The sequence below is a fragment of the Drosophila novamexicana genome, unplaced genomic scaffold, assembly GCF_003285875.2.
Source record: "Drosophila novamexicana strain 15010-1031.04,08,12 unplaced genomic scaffold, DnovRS2.1 tig00000108-arrow-pilon, whole genome shotgun sequence".
In the NCBI taxonomy this organism is placed as follows: Eukaryota; Metazoa; Arthropoda; class Insecta; order Diptera; family Drosophilidae; genus Drosophila; species Drosophila novamexicana.
This window is the reverse complement of record NW_020824772.1, coordinates 1,635,355-1,661,042: the sequence shown is the minus strand read 5'-3', so window position 1 is coordinate 1,661,042 and position 25,688 is coordinate 1,635,355. Positions and strand designations below refer to the sequence as shown.

The 25,688-nt window shown below is 42.5% G+C and overlaps 5 protein-coding genes across 19 annotated transcripts; 3 read left to right on the top strand and 2 right to left on the bottom strand.

The window, feature by feature from the left end:
• Window positions 1-233: 233 nt before the first annotated feature.
• LOC115757764 (putative nuclease HARBI1) lies at window positions 234-1,616 on the bottom strand. Its single transcript, XM_030698188.1, has 2 exons — window positions 1,270-1,616; window positions 234-1,212 (listed from the first exon to the last, which is right to left on the bottom strand). The coding sequence occupies exons 1-2, from the start codon at window positions 1,386-1,388 to the stop codon at window positions 288-290; spliced, it is 1,044 nt and encodes a 347-aa protein (XP_030554048.1). The 5' UTR covers window positions 1,389-1,616; the 3' UTR covers window positions 234-287.
• A 264-nt stretch (window positions 1,617-1,880) lies between these two features.
• LOC115757762 (phosphoribosyl pyrophosphate synthase-associated protein 2) lies at window positions 1,881-10,768 on the top strand. Of its 13 annotated transcripts, none has more exons than XM_030698176.1 (8): window positions 1,881-2,166; window positions 7,366-7,602; window positions 7,665-7,953; window positions 8,020-8,186; window positions 9,670-9,726; window positions 9,989-10,100; window positions 10,158-10,304; window positions 10,369-10,768. In XM_030698176.1, the coding sequence occupies exons 1-8, from the start codon at window positions 2,147-2,149 to the stop codon at window positions 10,525-10,527; spliced, it is 1,188 nt and encodes a 395-aa protein (XP_030554036.1). In that variant the 5' UTR covers window positions 1,881-2,146; the 3' UTR covers window positions 10,528-10,768. The 13 variants fall into 13 exon arrangements, with proteins under 13 accessions (XP_030554036.1, XP_030554047.1, XP_030554045.1 ...); XM_030698187.1 differs by having other exon boundaries at window positions 1,885-2,082; XM_030698186.1 differs by lacking the exon at window positions 1,881-2,166 and adding an exon at window positions 2,867-2,949.
• Window positions 2,969-6,490, bottom strand: LOC115757751 (cytosolic carboxypeptidase 6). Of its 2 annotated transcripts, XM_030698156.1 has the most exons (5): window positions 5,973-6,490; window positions 5,319-5,884; window positions 4,876-5,250; window positions 4,489-4,804; window positions 2,969-4,431 (listed from the first exon to the last, which is right to left on the bottom strand). In XM_030698156.1, the coding sequence occupies exons 1-5, from the start codon at window positions 6,031-6,033 to the stop codon at window positions 3,839-3,841; spliced, it is 1,911 nt and encodes a 636-aa protein (XP_030554016.1). In that variant the 5' UTR covers window positions 6,034-6,490; the 3' UTR covers window positions 2,969-3,838. The 2 variants fall into 2 exon arrangements, with proteins under 2 accessions (XP_030554016.1, XP_030554014.1); XM_030698154.1 differs by having other exon boundaries at window positions 5,319-6,490.
• An 8,509-nt stretch (window positions 10,769-19,277) lies between the features above and the next one.
• LOC115757752 (sodium-independent sulfate anion transporter) lies at window positions 19,278-22,178 on the top strand. Its single transcript, XM_030698157.1, has 4 exons — window positions 19,278-20,769; window positions 20,842-21,144; window positions 21,224-21,369; window positions 21,433-22,178. The coding sequence occupies exons 1-4, from the start codon at window positions 19,650-19,652 to the stop codon at window positions 21,760-21,762; spliced, it is 1,899 nt and encodes a 632-aa protein (XP_030554017.1). The 5' UTR covers window positions 19,278-19,649; the 3' UTR covers window positions 21,763-22,178.
• A 1,131-nt stretch (window positions 22,179-23,309) lies between these two features.
• LOC115757761 (26S proteasome regulatory subunit 8) lies at window positions 23,310-24,815 on the top strand. Of its 2 annotated transcripts, none has more exons than XM_030698173.1 (3): window positions 23,310-23,407; window positions 23,474-23,633; window positions 23,689-24,814. In XM_030698173.1, exons 2-3 carry the CDS (start codon window positions 23,474-23,476, stop codon window positions 24,741-24,743), a joined length of 1,215 nt encoding a protein of 404 aa, XP_030554033.1. In that variant the 5' UTR covers window positions 23,310-23,407; the 3' UTR covers window positions 24,744-24,814. The 2 variants fall into 2 exon arrangements, with proteins under 2 accessions (XP_030554033.1, XP_030554032.1); XM_030698172.1 differs by having other exon boundaries at window positions 23,319-23,417; window positions 23,689-24,815.
• Window positions 24,816-25,688: the final 873 nt, after the last annotated feature.

The window sequence follows — 25,688 nt, the reverse complement described above, 5'->3', positions numbered from 1 at the left end:
AATTTGGCAGTTATATACACAGTTTTAGTAGCTCTGATCGGTACGTTTGAAACAGTTTTGTTGGCACTGTAAGATACCAGCAAGCAGTACGCCTGCAAGAAGCAGTGTGCTGCTTGGCTAATGCTTCCTTTTGCAGTCGATATCTTTACGCGCAAAAATCGATAGGTAATCGGTTAATTTGAATATGTTTATGTATATACTAGCTTAAGCTTTTTTAATATATTTGCTATATTTAATAATACTGACTACTTTTGGCCTATTTATTCTAAATGCAAATATTAACATTGTCAGCGAAGTGCGCATGCTATTTCGTCCCGCAACAGTGCGCCAGTGTCGTCGTCCTCGTACTCTATTTCCCCATCAAACTCGTCCATCTGCTCGTGTAAAATTTCTTTTTCATCGATTGGCGTCCTACGCCTGCGACAAATATTGTGCAAGGCACAGCACACATTGACGACATTTGCCACAAACCTGGCGTCATACATCAAGGCGCGCTGCATGCATCCAAATCGGCTCTTGAGCAGATTAATGGTGCGTTGCACAACAGATCGTGCTGCAGCATGCCTCTCGTTGAAACGCTGCTCCATCGAATCCTGGTCAGCGTTTCTGTATGGTGTTAAAACATAGTTTTCCAGCGCATAAGCCGTATCGGCCAGAACATAATGGCATTTCACGTTGCGCGACAAATATTCCCTGGCTTGGCTATTGCTCCAGATATAATGGTCACTGCACGAGCCAGGATGCGTACAGTCTATTGCCAGGATCTCCATGTTGTAGTTGCACACCAGCATAGCATTGATGCTGTAATAGTCCTTATCGTTAAAGTAGATTGTTTCATCCCGCACCGGCTTCAGGATTTTGATTTGCATTCCATCCACGCAAGCGACGACTCTGGGCAGCTGATAGTTCTCATAAAAGTAGTCGCGGGATTGTTTTATCTGCTGCTGGGTCATTCGCAATGTAATCGCTTCCCGGCACAGCACCGCCTCCATTAGGGGAATCACATTGTGCAGTATTCTGCTAAATGTGCTCCTGCCAATGTTGACGGGACGATTCTTTGAGACGGACAACTTGTAGGAGCCGGTGGCTAGGAAGTGGAGAGTTGCGGCCAGCTGAAGCGCTGGCGTTAGGTAGGACAGTGTAAAATCCGGTTGGATTTTGCGCAATATCCACTTAAACGTTTCCTTGTCTACTCGAAATAGTTTTATGAATCTGAAAATAGACTTGGAGTGTAAAGCAGAGTAGAGAGCCGAATTGCATGCCACTCACCGCGCATCCGGCAGACTGAGCACACACGTGTTTGCTCTGGAGGTTTTATTTACTCTGCGCTGATGCACTATCTGCTGTTTTTTCGCCTCCAAGCAAGCGATGGCGAAAGTAAATGTCATATTTATTGTTTCTAGCTTGGTTGCAAGCAAGCAAAACAAAATTACAATTATTAGAGATGTGATTCAGACTTATCGATTAATATGCATTTCCTATGCTGCCATACTGAGCTGATAGCGTTGCTTGATCGACAAATTCATATTTCTTAACATTCAAATACGAACAGAAAACCTTTTAACATAGCAAAAGCTTTGGCGCAGCTAACAAAAGCTCCGCATGAGTTAACATTATTGAGGGTCTCCCTTTAATTGAAGGCAATTGATTTAAGGGCCAAAACAGATTATGTTTAGCATTTATCTTATGTATTCATAATAAAAAAAATATATAATTAATATAATTAGGCCAATTGTAACAAAATATTCTTATGTATTGAAGCCCATTTGGTAGCGATTAATTTGACTATCGATAACAGCACGTTAATATCCGCACTACCCTCTAAAAGTATCTCTTCGTATCAACCAGCACAGAGTGCAGAAGAGTAATATTCACAAATTAGATTAAACTCAGTGTTTGATTCAACAGCTAAAAAACAAGTGATTCGCAGTAAAGTTAGCAGACGGCTTCTCAGTTGCATTTGTGCGCTTACTTGCAACGGTTCAGTCAGCGTAAAATAAATGTGTATGCTTAAGAAGTGCAACAAATTGTGTTAAAGCGATCAATAATTCTACAGGGCGGACGCAACGCGCTCTAAGTGTGGTATATGTGTTTACAATAAATAATTATTAACGTTTTTGACAGCAAGAAGACCACAAGCAACGACATGCTCCTACAGAGAAACAAGTAAAAAGCGGCATATGGTTTCTTTCGTTTTTGCTCATTTTTGTGTTACCCGCATAATTTAATTAGTGTCTCGCTCGCTGTGTGTACATTTTCTGTTTGTGACGATCCCCATCCACATACTAGCACTCCCCCACCTCATTTTGGCTTGTCTAGACTCTGGTTTTATTTGCGTGTTAGTTTTATCTGTTCACATATGTTTGTATGTATGTATGTTTGTATGTAACTGAGTTGCTGGTTACTTTATTTGCTCATTTTGCTTTATTTTTGGATTTTGTTTTGTTCATCAAATTCTATCGGCGTTGCCAATGCAAATCAAGCAGTCAGGCAGGCCAGCTGTTGGCTTTTGGTTGCATGACAACGAAATAACACGACCAAGCCAAGCATTTCATCAAAATCACTGTAAAATTTATGTGCCTTGCAGACGTCATTTATTTCGGTATTTCGGAATTTTGTAATTGTTATCAATTTGGTTGGCATTGTCGGCCACTAACGAGACAGTCCGGCAACGCTGCTGCTCATCGCTCGCACGACCGCTCTCGAAGGTTGTCTTTGCTCTTGCGCTCCATTTATTTATTCAATTCGCTTTTATTTATACAAAACGATAAAGTGTCTTTTATTGATTTCGAGCCCTCGAGCGTGCACGCAACAAACGTCGGATTTGTTAATTGAAAGCGTTAATCAATCAACGCTTGAGTGTCAGTGGCTCATTGCCTTCTGTTTCGTTGTGTTATCACAAAATTTCGCGCGTGTTTTCGTTAAAAATTTGAGCGCTTTTCTTAACAGGTATCTTCTTTATAAATATGTACACCCGTCTAAATAATAGCGTGTACCTAATGCAGTGCGATAAGATAAACGGCACCCAGCTGGAATTAACAGTGTGCTTAATTACATGCCACACACAGCCCACGCACACTCGCACTCACGTGCATTTCGTTTGAGTTGAAATGTCAAGAGATTGCGACACTTCAAAATGAGGCGCCATTAAAAAGAAACTCATTATATCTACACATATGCTCTGTGTGTGTGTGTGCGGTTTGTTGCCTTTGTGTGTGTCAGTTAACTGCGATTTGTAAATATTTGCCGCAATAGACTCGCATTACACTTGGAGACGCCAATTTGGCGCATGGGCTCATGAGCTGTTGCTGTTGCTGTTGCTGTTGATTGTGCGCGCGCGGGGCAGGCGGAGCTCTGCCACTGGCTGGCATCAGGCCAACAAAGCGGATGCGCAACAATAGACCGCAATTGCCATACAACACAGCAAGCACAAACATATTTGTGTACAGTAAAAGCTGCCTTAAGCGGACATTGCATTTCGCCGCAAAAAGGATAATTAATCGAACCAAAATTGGCACTTTTTGGGACCTCAATAGATATGCTTTAAAACTTGCCTTTTTATTAATCATTTAAAAATTATAAATGCATGCATATATTCCTGTTATTGCTTCGACATTATATTGTTCTGCAAATGTCCACCTAAGGCAGTTTTCACTGTGCCCACCTGTACCTGTGATAAGCCAGAGCATTCACTCAATGTGAACGCCAACTTGTTGCGGCCGCGTGAGCGAAACAAAAGCTGTCGATTAGATATAGACATAATTGTTTATTTAGGGAAACACAGCTGGAAAAAGCGTTAAGCATATAAAATCAATTAGAGTCACAGTTAAACTTCAACCTAGCGCCGATCGTCGGCATCAAAGCTGCTCGCCTTCAGTTTTAGGCTGCCGCGGGTCAGCTGATTCAGATCGATAATGGACAGGTACGGCTTGGGCGGCACACTGACGCCCAACGAGGGCGCGGCCAGCTCTATAGAGAGAGGGCCGGCGGCAGCGGCGGCGGCTCGCTTGTGGCGACTGCACGCGGCCGGCTCGCTCAAGCCAAGGGAATACTGATCGTGGTGGGCACAGCTGGCGGTTACAGCGCGCCGATAATTGCGATAGCCGCTGAAGCAGCTGCTGCCGGGCGCAATGGGTATGGGTCGCGTTGGTGAGAAGCCGCCCTCGTCGGAGGAGATGCCGCCACCGCCGCCGGCTGAATCATAGCAAATGCTCAGATTGGTGTACGCAATGGGCGCATGACAGCGTGTCGTCTTTGGCCTCGGCTTCACCTCGTAGCGTGTTCTGGAGCGGGAGCGCGAATGATGCGTTCGCGGTCTGCCGCGTCGCTTGCCCTGCAGACGCATCTCCGACACCAGCGGCATGGCCAGCACATTGATGAAGCGATAGTATTGCAGCAGAGTGCGTGCCACATTGCGTCCAACGCGATGATCTGCATGTTCAAGAGAGAGAGGATTAGCACAGTTGGAGCAAAGTGTCGAATACTTACATCCATCTTCGTTGTAGAGCGCAATGGTTTTGCCGTCGCGCAGATAGTGACCCGCCATGGACACCTCCAGGGTGTACGCATTCACCGTGTCGCTGAGACGCTCGCAGCAGTAGCGCCTAACGCTGCCCGCCTTGCGCTCGTCCGCATTGAACATGGTATGCTCGGCGATATAATCCTTGGCATTGCTGGCAAAGAGCCGTGGGAACACCAGATGCCGCTCATAGCGGTAGACATCCTCGTATGTGTTGCCATAGATGAAGCAGCCGTGCATGCTGCTGTTCGCGTGCAGATCGATCACAAAGTCAATCTGATATGTCTGTTTTGGCCAGGAGGAAGAACAAGTAAAAGATGTTGCATTCAACCCAATACCAATTGTAATCGACTCACATCCGAATTATCCAACTCTTTTAGCATATTCCTTATGGCATGCAACTCCGGCTGCGTATACTCGGACGCCACATGCCAATTGCGATTCATATCCTGGCCTATCAGATTGCAGCGATTGTTGCCCAGGAACACACCATCCGGATTGACCATTGGCACAATTTTAAATACGAAATGCTCGCGCAGCACTTGCGCAATGGGATGATTGCCCACCAGAAATTCAATGAAGCCCTGGCAAACATGAGATGCAGGCGCCTCGCTCGAGTGCGTCCTACAGAGTATGACAATAACGCGTATGAAGCTACGCTCCAGGCGATTCGTCGGACGCTGGCTGTGCGTCACCTGATCAACTGTCAGCAGATCCACATTGCGATTTTGCTGTACAAAAAAAAAAACGACAGGCATTAAAAATGAGCACGGATGCTGAGCAACATAGACAAACACACCAGAGATTTGACCAGGACGGAGCGCGTGAAACGCTTTTCGGGCCCCTGGCGTGCCTCGATCACATTCAAATAGGACTGCAAGCGGGAGTAGCTGTAGGGCAGGGCCAGGGCGAACATATACACATCTTCCTCCTTGTCAAAGTTAAAGCCAAAACTGAGCACATAGTGGCCTTGGTGTATGGCCGAGCGATAGAAGAACACCTGACGCTTGGGCAAACGCTGCCATTTGGGCCGGCTGGAGGACTTCACAAGCGGCGTCAGGCCGCAGTTAAACAGATTGCGGCTCTTGCTGATGTTCACAATGTTGAACAGCACTCGCTGGTCCTGTTTCACATTATCGACGGTAAAATTAAACCAAAAGCGATAGCGCGGATTGCAAGTGTCTGGACGCAGGAACAAATCGTACTCGAACTCGCCCACCAGCTCCGCCTTGCCCAGATTTCCAGTCTCAAAGGCCGCATCGAAGCACAAATGTCCGCGCTTAGCCTTGCCGCTCTGCCCGGGCGGACGTATAATCACGCGCGAGACATTTCCCAAGCCACCCTCGCCATCGCTGTCCTCGCTATCTGGAATGACAGTGTTTAAAGGATTACAAACGAGGCAGTTGAGTAGATGAGCATAGTTAAGCTGTGGGCGAAGATCTAAACCAAATACCATCTGAGCCGCGCTCATACATGCTCGTATGCTGCAACGGATCACAGGCGATGCCCAGCATTTTGGCCAATCTCCGTTATGGCGCTAGTGCTGCTAACTTCTAAGACTCTTCTAATGCAACTGGCGCCTGCTAATCCGGCAGCTATGCTGTCAGAAGTGCTTTCACAACACCTTACCGTATCGCAAAAGGTTAATCCTGCCGCGTTACTATCTTTAAACTCGACAGGTGGAAGAGGAGGAGGAGGAGCAGCACACATATGCGTGTCTTGGTTATCGCGCTGTTGCAACTTTTTAGCTGCAACTGCCACGGAACTGCCGCCTCAAACGTCAACGTATGAAATTGAATAGTCGCGGTTGCGTTGCCCGCAACCCAAATGGGCGGCACTGCAAGTGCCGCTGCGGCAATGCCGTCATTTATCAAGGAGCAGCGGCCAGCTCAAGAAATCTGCCACACTTACCTGAGTCACCCATGCCGCGTGCAACTTGATTGGATTACAGATGGCAAGGCGTATTCCTTGGTGAGCGCATTGAAACGCTTCGCTAGCCAATTTATAAATAGAAATTCAATTAACGGAACACATTTGCCGCCCAGTTTTGGATTTATGTCTTGGGCCTTTCACTTTTCTTTGACGGCACTCGATTCGCGTGCGATGTCTTGGCTACAACTCTTATAGATTCCAATCAGCGTAGACTATGCGTCGCCCTATTGCCCAGGTTTAAACTGGCCGTTTGGGCTGAGTTGGGCTGAATGAGTTTGGCACACACAGCCCGATTGCTGCCGCTGGCCTGTCTAATGCATTGCTTGGCACTTTTCACGTTGCCATACACTCACACACACACCTGCACACTCACCTGGCACTAGCTCACATGTGCTCCTGTGTTTGATCGATATAAACGCGCGCAGTTGGCATTGCGGTTTTGCCCAGGATTCACACAGTTAAATTTGCGTCATGGCAGTCTTTAACTTTTTGGCAGCGCAAACTTCGCGTAACTCGCATTAAAAAGAAGCAGAAAGAAAAAACTGGGCAACGGCGTTGTCAAAGTTGAAGACCTAATTGCCCTGCCGCTTGTTGCAGCAGACACACACATAAATAACACCAAGACACAACTAGACGGAAACTAGTTCACGGGGCTAATCGATAAATAAACTAAAAAATCGTTTGGGGAGAAACAGAGCGTACGTGTGTTTAAGTTATGACAGCCACTGTCGCACTGTTGGCGTGCCGTATAACATAGTATATTTGGAGTCCATAGCATGTCCAAGCGCAGGTAGCTTTCAATACAACCCACCGCCCACCGTTCATTATTATATTTTATTTTTGTGCCTGTTTTGTTGTTTTCCTTTTCTTACCACTAGATTTTATGCCTTATCCCTTATGAATGTATCTTGCAGATTAGGCAGCGTACGCCCACCGAAGCGTTGCAGAAGCGACATGGACAATATCTCGACCTCGGACATTGTCATCATCAATGGCAACTCGCATCCGGATCTGGCGAATTCGGTGGCTGAGCGCATGGGTATCAAGAACGGCGGCTGCTCGGTGTTTCACAAATCGAATCGCGAGACCATCGTTGAGATAAGCGACTCGGTGCGCGGCAAGGATATTTACATTATACAAACAGGCACCAAGTGGGTGTAGGACTATCTACAAACTGTAGTGCATAAGTAAATCTTTATATTTTTCCCAACAGGGATGCCAACAACAATATCATGGAGCTGCTCATTATGGCCTATGCCTGCAAGACATCCTCGGCTCGCTCTATTGTCGGTGTCATACCCTATTTGCCGTACTCGAAACAGTGCAAGATGCGCAAACGCGGCTGCATTGTGTCCAAACTGCTGGCCAAAATGATGTGCACCTCAGGACTCACGCACATCATAACCATGGATCTGCATCAGAAGGAAATTCAAGGCTTCTTCGATATACCCGTTGATAATTTGCGCGCCTCGCCCTTTTTGCTGCAGTACATACAGGAGAGCGTGAGTGGGAGGCAATAGTGTCTACATATATATCTATCTAACCGATTTGTTTTGACTACACTTTAGATACCCGACTACCGCAACTCGGTGATTGTGGCACGCAATCCGGGAGTTGCCAAAAAGGCTAATTCGTATGCGGAACGGTTGCGCCTCGGCTTGGCTGTCATACACGGCGAACAGAAGGAGGCTGAGAGCGATGAAGTCGACGGCAGATACTCGCCACCGCCCACCAGGTGAGTCTCCAAGCTAACCAAGCCTTTTACTCTGCCCCCCAGCCAGTTCGTCTTTGTTATTTATGTATTTTATTTGGCTCTTGATCTTCTTGTTATGACTGAAACTCAAGCGTAAATCATTTTTTGTTTATGTTTTTTGCAAAACACATAATAAAAATGTTATGCGAAATATGTGCATTTGTATATGATTCGCTCCATCATTCCCACCAAGCATTGTGTATATGCTAAGTAGCTAGCTCTTTGTTTATACTTGAATGTAGCTCTAAGGCGCGATTGAATATGTTTGTTGTCTTTAGCTAGAAGTTTTGAGATTAAGCTGTGACTCGACTTTGTACTTCCAAAATACAGCAGTTGTCACTGTTTTCGGCTCTTGACATATTGTACTTGGAATCAACAGCAGCTCACACATTTGCACACATACATATGGGCATTTCCAGCAGCAGCTCTTACGTGATTAAAATCGAAATATTTTTTTTGATTGCTGTGTTCAAAGTTTGTTGCGACAATATTCCCAAAAGCTTTTATTTCAAAGTACTGGCAGCTAATCAAATTTTGCAATAGAACAACAAAATCCAAAGAGAAAAAAATTAAAAATAGAATAATAAAACCCTACCCTTTCTGTCATATAATGTTTTTCAATGACTTTTATATGAAATAAAATTAAGGAATACAAAAAATACGTTAGAGTAGCATGTTTGTCAGATTGTGCTTCATAAAATTGATTTTATACACGAGAAGCACATGTACTTTCCGTCGCGTATTAACTTTCGAAGAGATGATTAAAGACTGATGTTCGCCAACCTGACAGGTCAGTCAAATATCAGTAAACCTCTGCTTAGACGAAGACAAGTCTTACACACATACGCTGTCCAGCATCTGGGTAAACAGTTTGTCTCCCAGCATTCTTTATAAAGTGAATTTGTTTACTTGTGTGTCCCAGGCAGAAATGGCCGTCGCGGTCAACTGACACTCCTTATTTCTATGCTTTACATGTTCTTTGCTAGAAACATTTTGTTAACAGCGTTTCACAATTAACAAATTGTCATTTGAGTGTCATTCAAAAGGCAAAGCTTGAAACGGAAAGTTTATCATAAATGATATTGAAAACGTACGACTATCATGTGCGTCGCTCTGGAATTGCCCAATAACACTTTGTTACATAAGCTATTTTTGCCATTCATTTAATTAAGATTCCATTGACATTGATATCAAGCACGAACCATGCCATGTGTAGAGCAAGCTTACCGCACTCTCTTCAACTCGCCTTGAACTTTTGTAATTGTTGTCCATTCGTACTTCACCGACAACAGATGCATTGAGGCAATTACCTTCAGCTATAGCTTTCGTTATGTTGTATTTTTTTGACCGAATCGGCTGTAATTGCTTTTACGCATGTTGGCAATTTTATTGCCGTCTATGCAAATTCCGGTGCGTTTAGCATTGAGCGAAAACGAAAACAATATCATTCTCTTTATTTATGCAGGGCGTATTGCAATATATTAGGAAATTCTGTTGAAATGTGCATACCAACGGCGTCTAGGTTTGTATTTTATATACAAATATGTAACACTGTTAATTTGTTTAGTTTATACTGAAACGCGAATTGTATATGTACTGTCATTTTTCTTTTTTGGTTTCAATATCGACAACAACAACAACAATTGCTACTACAACAACGCACCACACCACAAAACATCTGCACACGCCATCCACACACAACTACTCTGCACAATAAAATGCCAAAAAATGTCAACTGCCACACTATTAACCAGAAACTCTACTCCACAACATGCACCCAGTAGTAGCCGCCAGCGCACCACCTCCGTATCGGTGGGTGTGCCGGAGCATCCGGTCAAAGTCAAGCCGCCGCTCACAATTGTGGGCGATGTGAATGGACGCATTGCCATTATGGTGGTATGTATTAGTGCTAAAAACTAACTTTATAGGTATCTGATTGTTTATACTCTGCAGGACGATCTGATCGATGATGTGCAAGCATTTGTGGCCGCCGCCGAAATGCTAAAGGATAATGGTGCCTGCAAAATATACGTGCTGGCCACGCACGGTCTGCTCAGCTCGGATGCCCCGCGTCTGCTCGAGGAGTCGGTCATAGATGAGGTGCGTATCGAAAGTTTAACGCTGTTGAATTCACAAACTAATATCGTTATGTTCCATCATGCAGATCGTTGTCACCAATACCATTCCACATGAGGTACAGAAGTTGCAATGCAACAAGATAAAGACTATTGATATATCGATACTGATCGCTGAGGCCATACGCCGCATACACAACAAGGAGTCAATGTCGTATCTGTTTCGTAATGTAACGCTAGAGGATTAAGGATGCGTCTGCTCGCACCTACATGCACACTCATCGACACACACACCCACTCTCACACACACATCACTCATGTACTGTGTCACAAATGGTCGCTAGCCAGTGTAGTAGCTTCATGGAAGTTGCATCTTCTTTATATTGTTTGTTTACCCCGCCCTACCCCGCTTTAATTTTATTAAACAGAAACTATTATAAACCGCCCTCTACGTGCGGCTGCTCAAATAAAACGAAATATGCTTTAAAATTGGCGAACTCTTATATATTGTAATTAATATGCAAATAAAATTTTAATTTTAATTTATGAACTCTTTTTACTTTTCGTTGCATACTTTTTGGCCGAGACACAAAACACAGCATGGTCAAACGTAAAGTTTTCGTACATATGTGAATGAGTAAGCCCTACAACATTTTAACACCATCTTAACTTATTTGAAATACAAACAGAACCAATTTTATATGTGTGCTAACTGATAAGGTAAACAGCCTACAAGCTGTGCAAGTTGCCAGCCAGGTACTTGGCAGCCTATAAAATGCAAATACAAATACAAACAGAGCTAATCAACATTTTGCATAGCTAAAGTTTAACAATTAATGGCCATTGTTAACTTGGCCAGTTAGCCAAAAGTCAATTAAGTCCATTTTGGCGGAAATGCGACACTTATTCCCATTAATTGTTAACATTTATTGGCAATGGCTAATCGCAGCCAATCGTATTTTTTATTTAAATTTATAATTATCATAAAAAGTTTAATTGGTACACAATTTAATTGTAGCCATAAATTGTTAAGTCGCATAATTTTGTGTTCATTATGAGCAATTAGGTTTTTTTCTGGCCACATTTATACAACAAACTAAACAAAATTAATAATAAATTTTAATTGAGTGGGCAAATGCGGCATAAATCAGTTTGTCAAATAATTTTGCCACCTTTGTAAACTGTATTAGGTTTCATCTTTTGTTTTTTTTTTTTGCTCCCTTTAAGTATTTGTTATCTATTGTATAAGCAAATTTGACATTTGGCAAACACAATAAAGTATTACAGCGGCTGACAGATGTGCTTCATAAAAGATATTTGAGCAAATATTTGGGCGCGTGTTTTTGAAGTGCGTTACGGAAATGAGAACAGCCTGATAAGATTACAGACTATCAACAATGCAATTTCGAGACATGCAATTCCCGTTATGATTAAACTCATGACGTGATCTAGCCGTGTGTCTGTTGTGGTTGTGTGTGTGTGTGTGTGTGTGTTAATTAAAATTACAAATATTGTGATTGTACACGCCTCATAAATTAAACATGAGGCCAACTAAGGGCTGCGCTTAGTTGTTCGCCAACTTGCACAGCAAGAGACGCTAATAAATATTTGCAGCAAACAGAACGAGTGTTAAATATGCTAAGAAAATGCAAAAATATATAAATCTACATAGTGTCTTGTGATATTACAAAAAAAAAAAAAAAAAAAATGCAGCAAACAACCTCAACTGATTACGTATCTGAACAATGTCTGGGCGGTGTGGCAATAAATGGACACCTTGTAAAAACAATATGGCAGAAATATTGTGACTTAAGATTTACAGCTTCACTTGGGTTTTTCTCTGCTCGAAAGTCACAACGCATTTTAAAAAGAACACGTATACATATAATTTATTTATTTTCTTAAACTTGTCTTAATTTAGCTGGTATTTTACCCAACCAAAATTCCAAATTAAGAAAAAATCATGGTTACAAAGCGATTTTTTTTTATTAACTGAACCATATTAAAAAAGCTATCTTTAAATTTTAATTTGTCTTATTGTGTGCTCAGTATAAATAACTTTATTATATTAGACTTTAATATAATATTTATATAGTCGGATCTAAGTCAAAATTTACTAGAATATATTAATAAGGTCATATAATCTGAACTAAGTACAACATTGCATTGAAGATATTCTAGTTAACAATTCCAGATGCTTTGTTGTAAATTTCAACTTTCAGCTTTGTTGTGTTTAAAATGGGAAAAAATGTGGCAAATCATTATTCAACCCAAAGCCTGGGAATATACCTGGTTCAGAGAAAAAACCTCAAAGCAAAATTTGAATCGAACAATTTATCTACTTTTTATACCCTGAACCCATTAAAAATTGGTATAAGGGTATATTGTATTTGTGCAAAATCCAAATGTATGTAACAGGCAGAAGGGAGCATCTGCGACCCCATAAAGTATATATATTCTTGATCAGCATCAATAGACGAGTCGATCTAGCCATGTCCGTCTGTCTGTCCGTTCGTATGTATGAACGCAAGGATCTCAGAACATATAAGAGCTAGAGACTGAAATTTTAGATGTAGATGCTCCTAGTTCCCGCGCAGATCGAGTTTGTTTCCGATAATCGATAACTTACTCCGTTTTCAAGCAATCGATAAAAATCCTGTTTTTTGGGCAAAGTTGACATATTGCTTCTAAAATAGAATATATGCATTTGATGTTGGAAGGAGAGGGTTCAGGGTATCCCCAAGTCGGGAGCTCCCGACTAGAACCTTGTACTTGTTTTTTCTGGATTTTGCAGTCAAGTCTACTATATCATAGTGCATAGTGTTTGTTAGCCCAACAGGAAGTCAGTTGAGTTTGGCGCCTCTAAGGTCAAGCTATAATAAAAATAAAATACGTTTAAAAAGAGTTGCAAAATGAAATTGTTATTTACTTGCGCTAACTGTCACTTGCTTAGATGTTTACATGCTTAGTGGCAGATCTTACTGAAATCTGATATATCTTAGCGCATGTTTGTCTAGCAGGAGGTCAGGCGATAAGCTAACCAACTATTTGCTCTACAAAATGCCAAAACAAAGTTACCAAAAACTCAGACAGAACCTTCAACAATGCGTCAGTTGATGCTACAAATTATCTGGCCAGATTCTAACGAATTAAAAGCCGCGTGCTTGTTGTTTATTTGCACAGCAGATGCTAAAAGCAATTTAGGCCCGTGGGCATAAAAACGTTTATGCCAACGTGGTGTTAAGGGCTTAGAGACAATTGAAATTAACTTGACTACAGACCACTTAAAAATGCAAATTTGTGTACATTTGGCAGCACCTTGTGTCATTTAAAAATTGTAAATGTGCTGCATAAATTTCATAGTTTAACCAGAGCTATTGTGCTGTCTTGTCTCACGTGAAGCGGCCCAACGTCACGCAATCAACTCAACTCAACTCAAGTAAAAAAAAAAATGGCTAAAGCGCTGTTGGCCACGTTGCGCATACGCCCCGTCGCCCAGTTGCCGCAGTGGCGTGCATTGAACCCCGCTTTGGATGTTTCAATGTAATTTCCGTAAACTGCATAGTGTTTAGCATATTGATTAGCTGGCCCATCAAAGTTAATAGCCCAAATGTCAGAGCTGTACGTACTGTTTGTTATAGAAAATATTCCTGTGTCTAAATATCAGAATATTTTTATTGTTTTTTTTTTTATCAGTGGCCCATTAATGGCTCAAAGCAATGTTGTGAGCTGTCGCTGCGGCGCGTCGCTTGTTTTCATATTGTTAGTTTTTTCCACTATCACTCACAATTGATTTGTTGCTAATTCATGTTGCTTGTTGGCAATTCATTAGCACGATATTTGTGTGCTCATAAATTGGCTGAATGAGCGCGGCTTAGCGCCATTTAGCACTCGGTCTGTTCAAAGCGAACGCGGCTGGCATTAAAACTAGCCAAGTGGCCTAATCCGATTTGGCTAATTTTATCAGGAAATTACGTTAATATAATAAACAAAATAATTTTTAACAATTTGTGATCGCAACAAAAGGCAACACGCATTTAACTTTCATGACGTTCTTTTTTTATTTTAGTTTTTTTTCGGCACATTTATTTTTTTTGTGGTTCGGCCGAAATGAGTCTTACATTTGATTCAACCAAACACTTAGGGGTACTCAGTACTTAAGATAATTAAAAACACATTTTCGTATTTATGAAAATATACCACAAAAATGTTTAATAATTTACTATTTCTTATAGATCGGACTAAATTCAATTGAATCAGATAAAAAGAGGTCTTCAAAGCTGCAGCAATATTCTTTCGTATTTGCAAACACAACAAGAAACAAAACGCATTTAGCTTTCATTACGTTTTTAATTGTCGCTTTTTATTGGCTCTGATAACTTTTTTTATGGCTGGGGCAAAATGAGGTTTACATTAGATCCAAACAAACAAACAAACAGGGGTGTTCAGTTTTTAAGAAAGTGCAAAGCAGACAAAGCACAAAGAACTCGCATCGGTTCAATGAACTTTAATCTTGACCTGTCGCATTGCAAGTCAGAAAACTTGTTGAGAAAACCTTCCATTCGGCAAATGTTGCATTCATTTATCAATGAGACTGACTACCCAAAATGCGCCATGGTACAAATATGCTTGGGTATCCAGTTTTTGCTCTTCTCAGCTGTCGCCAATTGGATTCAGTCATGTGATCGAATCAATTCAGCAACATTTGCGGCCAGCGGGGATGCACAGTGATACAAAGATTGTAAACAACGCGAAGCTGATGATTACGAATGCTCGTTAAGGCCAGACAGTGTTTGGGCCAAGATTTCGGCGCTTTGCTGACGCATTCGTTTAAATAAAAATAATAAAAATCTGCAAAAATAAAATGTTTAGAGCTGAGCATTTGCCATTAGTTAACAGCAGCCTACGAAAGCAACCGGAACAGCTACGACATTTGGTTAATAATTCGTATTTATTATTATCGCTGCCATTGAACTTGGTCCAAGCTGTAGACCCTGACACGCATTTCGGGCCTTAAATAATGTAAGGTGTCACTGTGTGGTGTGTGATTTCCTCAAAGCCTACGAATCGCCGGCGAATTGCATAACACGATCATCGATATTGCATTGAGATACGTATTTAAGCCGAGTTAAATATGTTTATCCGATATTGTTATAGACAGCCGGTGAGTCACGTGAAGCCTCGCGACAACTAATTTACATGCCTCAATGCATTCCACTGCACTCGAGCGAATGCTTGCTCCGATTGCATAACCCGCAATCTGTGGGCCTAGTTGATGCCATTGTGATAGTCGTTGCTGCTGCTGCTGCTGCTGCTATTTATGCATGTTGATATTGTTTGAATTAATCGCCAGCACAATTAACAGTTTTATTTGACTCGCTAACTTAGTCGTGCTCATGATTGCGATTATAATGATCAGCTGACTTGGTGCTCTGTTGGCACAATTGTTTGTGTTTACTGGAGTTACAGTTACTTTTGTCCGGCGTTACGTGAACCCCATAAAAAGTGAGCAAATATGCAGCCGAAGTGCATACAAATTGTCTACCAGCCCAGCCCAGCCCAGCTCCCATCGATGGGCCTTGTGATGACAGATACTAATCAGTTGCATGCCACATCAAATCGCACGTGTGCCACTTACATATCAAGGGTACTAATTTGGGCTTAATGATCTTTTACGGCGGCACTATAAAAGCATATTTTCGGGCTATACATATATTTTTGGCCCATTGCCGTTTTGATTTATCTGCTAATTGCTGTGAGAAATTTCTGGACAGCTTTCAATTTCGAGCTGCGACTTTGACGCTGGGCATGAGAAATATAATTAGCATCACGCCAACGAAATTGCAATTAAATGTATTTTATTGCGAATTGTTTTTAGTGATTCACAGTTAGATATGCACATTTAATTGTTATTCAATATTTAATTTGCGCCTCTCACTCACTTAGTCCGCGGCACGGCCAACGCGTCGTATGAGCAACGTAATCTGACCGCACGAAAGTTGCGAATACGTGAAATATAAAATATTATTATATTGCTTTTAATAAATCACAATGCGGCTGTGACTGTGAATGCCCGTAAGGCTAAAAGCACAATTCTACAGCCCTATGCGATGCATATTCATGTACATTCACAAAGTGCTCGGACAGCATTCAGAAAGTATTCGAAAAGTATTTCAGCAATGCCATAATTAGGGTTAATAACTTGCAAAGCAGTCAACAATGATGACAACGCATTTTGTCAATTTGTCTAAATTGATTTGTTATATAAGTTGTTTTTATAGACATTCAACATTCAACTTACACATATGTTCACATTAGCCACAGTTACCTGTTTGGCTAGTTCTAGAGAGATTTCCCTTTTTTCACAAGCCAAAATATGTTTCGCTTTAATTTCCATACTGCTTAAAATATTACCCATTAATTTGCAATTTTGAGCCAATCATGACATGATTCAAATACCTTTTGTTGTTTGTCAGACTTGTAAAGGGTATTATAATTCTGTTATTCAATATGTAACGCCAAGAAGGACACGTCATTGAGTCTGTAAAGTATATATATTCCTGAGTCAAGTCAATTTAATCAAGTTCGTCTGTTTGTTTCTTGGCAAACGGAACGGAGCAATAAATCATAAAGCTGACGCTCGAAACTTAAGTTCCCTTTTTGTGTTTCGAGTTGCCTTAATCAAACTTTGCACTTTCGAGTTTCACCATGCTCCTTATATATATATATTAGCAAAATCTTATCGCCATTGGACTACGTATATATATGATACAGCGGTCAATAAATGAGTTTTTGTGTTAACGTTTTCTTTTAAAAGCTATCTTTAGCAAAGCTCAAACTTTGGAAAGCCGTATTAACTGAGACTTCCATATCATATCGCTGCCATGGGAAAACCCGATCGGAAATAAAGCACTGCAATGGCAAATGTCTGTCTACAAGAGTATTTAATCTTCGATGTGCAGGAAACATGCGCTTCTTTCTTGATTTTAGTGCGAAACGTTTTTCGCTTTAATTAATTTCCATATTGTTTAAAATTTAAGCAACATTTCCTGAATCGACTCTATTATAATTATGAGAAAATAGTGTATTTGGCATTCGGCATGATATAATCAGCAGACACATTTCGATGATTGTTTTTATGTTTTTTTGTTTTGCGTTCGCATTTGTTATTTTAAAGATTTCTCATGTTTTGCTTCAACGCCACTTTTATCAGGCGTTCAACACGTGCTTTCCAAGCTTGGCTGCTGCTCTTCAGTGTGTGTGTGTGTGTGGGTGTGGGTGTGTGTGTTGTGTCTGCTTAGATGTGTGCGGGTCTGCGTGCTTTTTATTATATTTGATTGATTGCCTGCTTGGGGGGCCATTTATCTAAAATAAATTGTAGGTTACAAATTAACGTACTTTTCCATCAATAATTATATTATTATTGTAAAGGCAGTTCCCGACAAAAGTTCAAAAATATTCTTTCCAGCATTTCCCCCGACACAATTTATCATAGCTCAGCCTACACACGACCTGCATAAGTTAATGCGCTTAGCATTGAGGAAAACCCCATCGTGAAACCCCCGCAATCCAATTGCTATATTAAGCAGGTCGTGAATTCTGCAAACTAATTAATCTTTTTGCATGCAAATGCAATAATTCCAAGCCGAGTTCGAGATACGGAAGAATCATCGAACTAAGCGGGGCATCGGCAAGCGACATCTTTGGCTAATTAATATTATGTTATTCATATATATTAAAACGAAATACAAAACATTTCCTGTCTAAGTTGATAGACAGGGTTAGCTTTTCGCATTATTCTGATTAGCTTGCCCAAAAAAAAAAATTGCCTTTATCTTAGCCATATTCACAACTGATTTATGGCGGCCGCACTTCAAAGCTGATTTATTTACGGTTGCAATGTTTGTTTTATGATGTCGGCGCCGACACCGCCCCCGCCGCCGCCACCCCCACACCTGCTACCACCTGCAAATTAATTTCCCCTCGCGATTTCCAGTGCTGTAAAACTTATCAAGTGGTATTTTAATGGGGCACTTATTGAAGGGCTATTAATGACTTTTCGTAAATGGGAACTTTAAATATATATTCAATTTCACGGACATAAGTGAAAAGGTTTTGTTTTGTTAGGTTTATTTGCCTAGTGTTATTTCAAAATTTTAACAACTATTTGTCAAATATGCTATTATTTTCTTTAGCCGTTATATGAGTGTTCAAATTTCCCATGCTATAAAATTTCCTATTTATTTATTATACGCAAAAATGGAATTTTTAAGAGTAAGTATAATTGTTTATAGCAGAGAAGCATTCCCAACCTATTAAGTTCTTAATTTATTTATGTATTTAATTGTCATCTAATACCAACATTCCGCACAGAATGGTATTTAAAAAAAAAAGAATAATATACATTTCAAGAATGCCAAGAGCTTCCCGATATGTGTGTTTATTATTTTTTAAGTTATGGCCTCTACAGCTGGACTTTCATGGCGATTGAGCGCTGCGAACAGTCATGTGACGCTGCTGTGAAATCGCTTACAATGCGATCAGCTCAGTGGGATTTGCATTGTTGTTGTGCCCAGCACGTGCATGTATGAAACTTGAAAAGCCTGCTTTTCCCTAAAATGATGCCAGCACCAGTTAACTGGTCGACCTGCTGGGAACCCCCCCACGGGCTGGTGAGGTTACAAGACGCACACCACATTCAGAAGAGGCGTCAATTAACATTTCTTCGGATTGGATCTGTTACACGATACTCGGCGACCCAGCACTCGAGAGACAACCAGACCACAGACGAAAAGTACCCAGACACAAGCCGGTTTTTTTTTTATATATTTTGTTTTTGTTTTTGCTGCTCTAACGAAAGCCGGCGGTTGGTCTCGAATATCGCTGCTGCTGCTGCTGCTGCCGCTGCCGCTGCCGCTGGGCGGCGACTGCCGGGTGACACGAGCGGATTGCCACTCGCGACTCGCACCTATTTATAATCAGTTCCCAATCGCTCGGCGCTCCAAACGACGGCTACAGTTGCGCGCTGCTGCTGCTGCTGTTGATGTTACCTCCGCTTCTGGCTCGATCTCGATCTCGATTTCGTTTCATTCCCGCACTTAACGCGCTCGCGAATAGTTTGGCTTTTGGTATTCGGCTTGGATTCCGTGCTCGGGCCCGGCAAGAAGTGAAGTGATTGCTGCCAGTGACAGTGACAGTGCCAATGAGATGAAGCCGTAGATGAAGCCATCGCTGACAAAGCCAAATAGAAGCAAAACAAAACAAAAAAAAAATATAAATAACAAAGCGCAATAAAAACCAAATACTCGAACTTTCAGCGCCACATAAGTGTTGTGTGTGTGTGAGTGTTGCGTCGACGACGTCATTTGAGATGACAGCCAAAGATACGGGGCATGTGAATGGCGCCTTCAATGGCGCTGATGTATCCGTGGATATACCCACCAATACGCTGTACCACACGTCACGCGACTGCATTGTGCAGCAGGAGGAGGAGCAGGCGCTGTCGGGCGGCTGGAAGGACTGTTGCCGCAGCACCTGGGCGAATATATTTCGTCGGAAAACGTTGGAGAAACGTTTCCCCATATTCGTCTGGCTGCCACAGTACAAAAAGGATTATATCTTTGGAGACATTGTCGCCGGCATTTCGGTGGCCCTTACTGTGATACCGCAGGCACTGGCCTATGCGGGCATTGCTGGCCTGGATCTGCAATATGGCCTGTACGCCTGTTTTCTGGGCTGCTTCATCTATATATTCATTGGCTCCAGCAAGGATGTGCCCATTGGTCCGACTGCGATTTCGGCGCTGCTTTCGTTTCAAATTGCCGGCGGCAGTTGGCAAATGGCCACGTTGCTCACCTTTCTCACTGGCATCATTGAAATACTGATGGGCGTTTTTCGGCTCGGTTTTCTCATTGACTTTGTCTCGGGACCGGTGGGTGCGGGCTTCACCAGCGCTGTCTCGCTGATCATCTTCAGCTCACAGATGAAGGATCTGCTGGGCATAAGCACCAGCGGCAACACCTTCCTACAAGTGTGGATAAGTATTATCAATGACATACACAACATCAGCTGGCCGGACTTCGGACTGGGCCTCATCTGTATTGTAATGCTGCTCAGCCTACGCGCCCTGGCCAGCTGCAGTGTGGGACCCAAGCAGGACAAATCCACCTGCCAGAAGCTGCTCACGGGCATCTTCTGGACGGTAGGCACATCACGCAATGCGCTGCTAGTTTGCGGCACCGCAGCGCTCGGCTACTGGCTGTCCGTCAGTGGCAACGAGGAGCTGGTGCGCACTGTTGGCTTTGTGCCCAAGGGCCTGCCACATTTTCAATCGCCGCCATTCCACATGGACGCTGTGCTGAACGAGACGAGTGGCGAGGTGCTGCAGGAGGCGCAGAGCTTCTGGGACATGGTCAGCACGCTCGGCTCTGGCTTGATTGTGGTGCCACTAATAGCGCTGCTCGAGACGATGGCTGTGGTGCAGGCATTTGGTAGGTGTTTTGTACTTATTTATGGTTAGTTCCCTTTATTAAATTGGCAATTACTTTTTGACTGCTGTGCAGCGGATGGCAAGCCGACGGATGCCACCCAGGAGCTAATTGCCTCGGGCATTTGCAATGTGGCCAACTCCTTTGTGCAGGGCCTGCGCAGCAATGGCGGCCTGGCGAGAGGCGCCATTCTCAATGCCAGCGGTGTGCGCACCCAGCTATCCAATCTCTACACCAGCGTCATAGTCATCATTGCGCTGCTCTACCTCACGCCCTGCTTCTACTATATACCCAAGGCGGCGCTGGCAGCCATTATCATAGCTGCGGTCGTGTTCATGGTGCAGTATCGTGTCATCAAGCCCATGTGGCATAGCAAAAGTGAGTAGTCACAAGCGGAAATGCCGAACTTTAGCCAAAATTTGACTCCTGCTCCTCTGCTCTCTCTCTTTCTCTATAGAAACGGATTTAATACCTGGCTTGGGCGCCTTCTTTGCCTGCCTGGTAATGCCGCTGCAGCTGGGCATCCTAGTGGGCATTGGCATCAATGTGATTTTCATTCTGTACCAGGCGGCGCGTCCCAAGCTGCGCATTGAAACGCTCAGCGTAAGTAGCCAGATGATGTGCCTTCCTACACGCCTTGCTAACCGAATCTCCTACCGTTTGCAGACACCCGATGGCCAGCGTTATCTAATGCTTACGCCGGATCGCTGCCTCATCTTTCCATCAATGGAGTTTGTGCGGAAGGTGATTAACAAACAGGGCGTCAAGTCGACGCTGCCGGTTGTCATCGATTGTACGCATATCTATGGAGCAGACTTCACTGCCGCCAAGGTCATATCGACTATGGTCATGGATTTTGCACAGCGTCAGCAGCCGCTGTTCTTTTACAATCTGCAGCCGCGTGTCGCTCAGGTATTTGAGGGCCTAAACAAAGATCTAGTGGCTATATACGATATTAGCACACTGCATGCCAAGTTGGGCGAGAAGACGACATAACCTCGATTAGTCTTAGATTAATTTAAGTCTTTGTATTTATTTCACAAAAACTCTGCTAGATTAATTTTGCATGCTTTGGCAAGGCCAGCGACTTGTTTCGCTCTTTATAGGCAAAAAATATTATAATGAAAAGAAGAGGAGACAAAATACGAATGGAAACCCACGCATAAGTCACCAACATCATTATCAACAGTCCAGCCAAATAGTCAAATATTATTTTCCGTAAATTTAATTAGCATTTAAGTTGAAGCAATCCATCATTATTTATTCGCTTGTGAATTTGATTTCTGGCAAAATGCTGTGAATTTTGTTGAACAAAATCAAAATTTTTGCACCTCATTGTTATCTATCTTGATTGCTGTGCATAGTATTAAACAATTATACCTATACTTAAATATAACACAAAAATATTGGAATACTTAAAGTTGTTATTTACAGCAATCTATGTGGCACATCGGCTTTCACTAGCATTTGGTTGCTGTTTCCATATTTAAACATCGCCTGCCTTACAATATATCTTATCAACAAATTGCACAGATTTAAGACTTTCCCAATAACAATTGACGCGACGTGATTTCACATTGATCCAGCCAGCAAATTTATTGACGAACCATGAAAAGCCCGAGCAATGCATTATTCTCGATTAGATAATACCTTTTAGCTCCTACATACGTATGTGCGAAATTTCTGTTTGTGGATAACTCAAACCTATTAAGTCGTGAGCACTTTATATTTTATATAGTTTCTGACTGTTGCGTCATTGGCAGCGGTAATGGGCATGCCTAAGTCATTGAAGAGCGCGATTTCTATAGGTGCTCCTAAAGTCTTATTTGCGCAAACTAGAAAAAATTGTGTCTGGTTCCTTTTAACTTTGGCAACAACTCTTGTTTGTCACGAATTCAATATTATCAAAATTTTCAAAATGTTTAATAAAAAAATATTTAAAAAAAAGCATATAATAATCAAAACCCATACATCTTCAAATTTTTGCGTCATATTAAAACATGTTATGCACAAAATATAACATACTTTGTGGCTGTTTAAGAAAATCGTCATTCAATTGACTGTGGTTCGGCTTAGTATGCAGCTGACTTGCATTAAAGTGAGCAAAATAGTTATTCTCATGCAAGAGACAAAATACTCGTCATATCAAAACAATTTAAAATAATGCTTTTGTTAGCTTTTAATAATACAAAGCACATTAAAAAAGTTTAATGTTTTGACGTTGTTAACTTCCTTTTTTCAATATAAAATTACGCTAACATTATACGGAAATACATTAAACGGGAACATATTTTGGAACGCCAAGCATTTGATCAAGCACCGTGAATTAACTCTATTAAACAGATATTCATGTTCTTCTTATACAGAAAAAAACATATTTGATTGTTTATGTTGAGCAGCACGCATAATCGAGGTTCTACTGTAACACGAACAAAACCTACCGTGTTCGGAAAGAAGCATTTTTAAGCACTAACTTCAGCATGACAGGAATCACACAGTGCAAACGTTTTCCAACACTGACATTAAAAACTGCCGTCTCATATAAACAAAAATCATAAAAGCATACAAAGCGACGACAAACGGCTCGTGTATAGCTTTTTATTCATTTTGAGAAAATTTCGTAAGAAAAACATTTTAAAATGTCAGTACCGGTGAGTTTTTAATAAGGAATTGGAATATATGCTATTATGATTTTTGAAAAATGCAGATGGAAATTGAAGGTGCGAAGCAGCCACCTAATGATAAACAAGGGGACGGGCTCAGCTCATTCTTTGAGCAAAAAATCGCCGAATTGCAGTTTATAGTCTCCGAGAAGCAGCGTAATCTACAGCGTCTGGAGGCGCAGCGGAATGAGCTGAATTCCAAAGGTAAGTGAAATAATTGAGCTGCCAATGCCAACTACCCTTTACTCCCCTGCTGCAGTGCGTATGCTGCGTGAGGAGCTGCAGCTGTTGCAGGAGCAGGGCAGCTATGTTGGCGAGGTTGTCAAGCCGATTGATAAGAAAAAGGTGTTGGTTAAGGTGCATCACGATGGCAAATACGTTGTCGATGTAGAGAAGAATATTGACATCAACGATGTGACCACCAATAGCCGTGTGGCCCTGCGCCACGATAGCTATACTCTGCATAAGATTTTGCCAAACAAGGTCGATCCACTTGTCTCACTGATGATGGTCGAAAAGGTGCCCGACTCCACCTATGAAATGGTGGGCGGTTTGTCCAAGCAAATCACGGAAATCAAAGAAGTCATTGAGCTGCCCATCAAACATCCCGAGCTGTTCGATGCCTTGGGGATTGCCCAGCCCAAGGGCGTGCTGCTGTATGGACCACCTGGCACTGGAAAGACTCTACTGGCCCGCGCCGTCGCCCATCACACCGAATGCACATTCATACGTGTCTCTGGCTCGGAGCTGGTACAGAAATACATTGGTGAGGGTTCACGTATGGTGCGTGAGCTGTTTGTCATGGCTCGGGAGCATGCGCCATCCATCATATTCATGGACGAGATTGATTCAATTGGCTCGGCACGTTTGGAGTCCGGCAGGGGCGCCGATTCGGAAGTGCAGCGCACAATGCTGGAGCTACTCAACCAGCTGGACGGCTTTGAGGCGTCCAAGAACATAAAGGTAATCATGGCCACCAACCGCATCGATGTGCTCGACCAGGCACTGCTGCGTCCCGGTCGCATTGATCGTAAAATCGAGTTTCCGCCCCCAAGCGAGGAGGCACGCGTTGATATTCTACATATACATTCACGCAAAATGAATCTCACACGCGGCATCAATCTTCGCAAGATTGCCGAGCTGATGCCAGGTGCTTCCGGCGCCGAGGTCAAAGGCGTTTGTACTGAGGCTGGCATGTACGCTCTGCGCGAGCGTCGTGTCCATGTCACCCAGGAGGACTTTGAAATGGCCGTTTCCAAGGTGATGCAAAAGGACTCCGAGCGTAATATGTCCATGAAGAAGTTCTGGAAGTAGTTTACGATTAAATCAATTAGCTTCGTTATGTATTCCATAATTATGCCAATAAACCATGTTGGCTGATCAATTATATTTAATATACCTAAATCTTTATGGGATATTTCAAACATATTTAACACTCTGCAGGAAGTTGATCTATTTTTTTTAAAATTGCCCTTCTAAGCGATTCTCATAAATTCACGTAAGACATAGCACATGTGTTGGAAATCCAAAAAACTCTTCCACTCTCTCATTTTCTGTCACTAAAATATTTATCCGTGTGTATGTTAATCAGGTAGTTAAAATTACATAAATTGCCTGACCTGGACACGTGCTACTTCCTTGTGCAAATACATATGTACGCGTTGATATCTGGCAGATGTCATATTCAATATGTAGTTTTGAGCTATTGTTTAAATCGTTGCAAAGCAATTAAAAAATACGCTACCATCATCACGCGAGCAGCTTCAAATTACCCAATGGTCCAGCAAGAAAGCAATGACCCGGCCAGTAGTTGTTATTGTTGCTGTTGTTGTTGTTGTTGTTTATGCTGCTGTTGTTTTTCGCCAACAAAGCGGAGCAATTTGCGTTGCATTGCAAACTCATAAAGTAAACGGGCAACGGGTTTGCACTTTCATTGCACACGACTCGAGCGGGTCGCCGCTGGAGACGCGCCCAACCCGACCAGCCACTTGGCTTATAAATGCCTGCCGCTTCCAGGCGCCCGCCGCCAATTGACAACGTGTGTTTACCGGATCTACAAGCGGGGGCTTTTGTTGCATTTCCGTTGGCTGCAACACGAAAGTAAAAGCGTTTTCCAACGAACCCACCGATCGACTTTGAACCAACTAGTGTGGCATTCAAGCGCTGACCGCGCATTAGATACGTTTCGCCTGTGCACCAGGCAGGACGTCCTCTCTGACAACGCGCACCACCCGAAACTGTCGTGTAAGTGTCCACAGG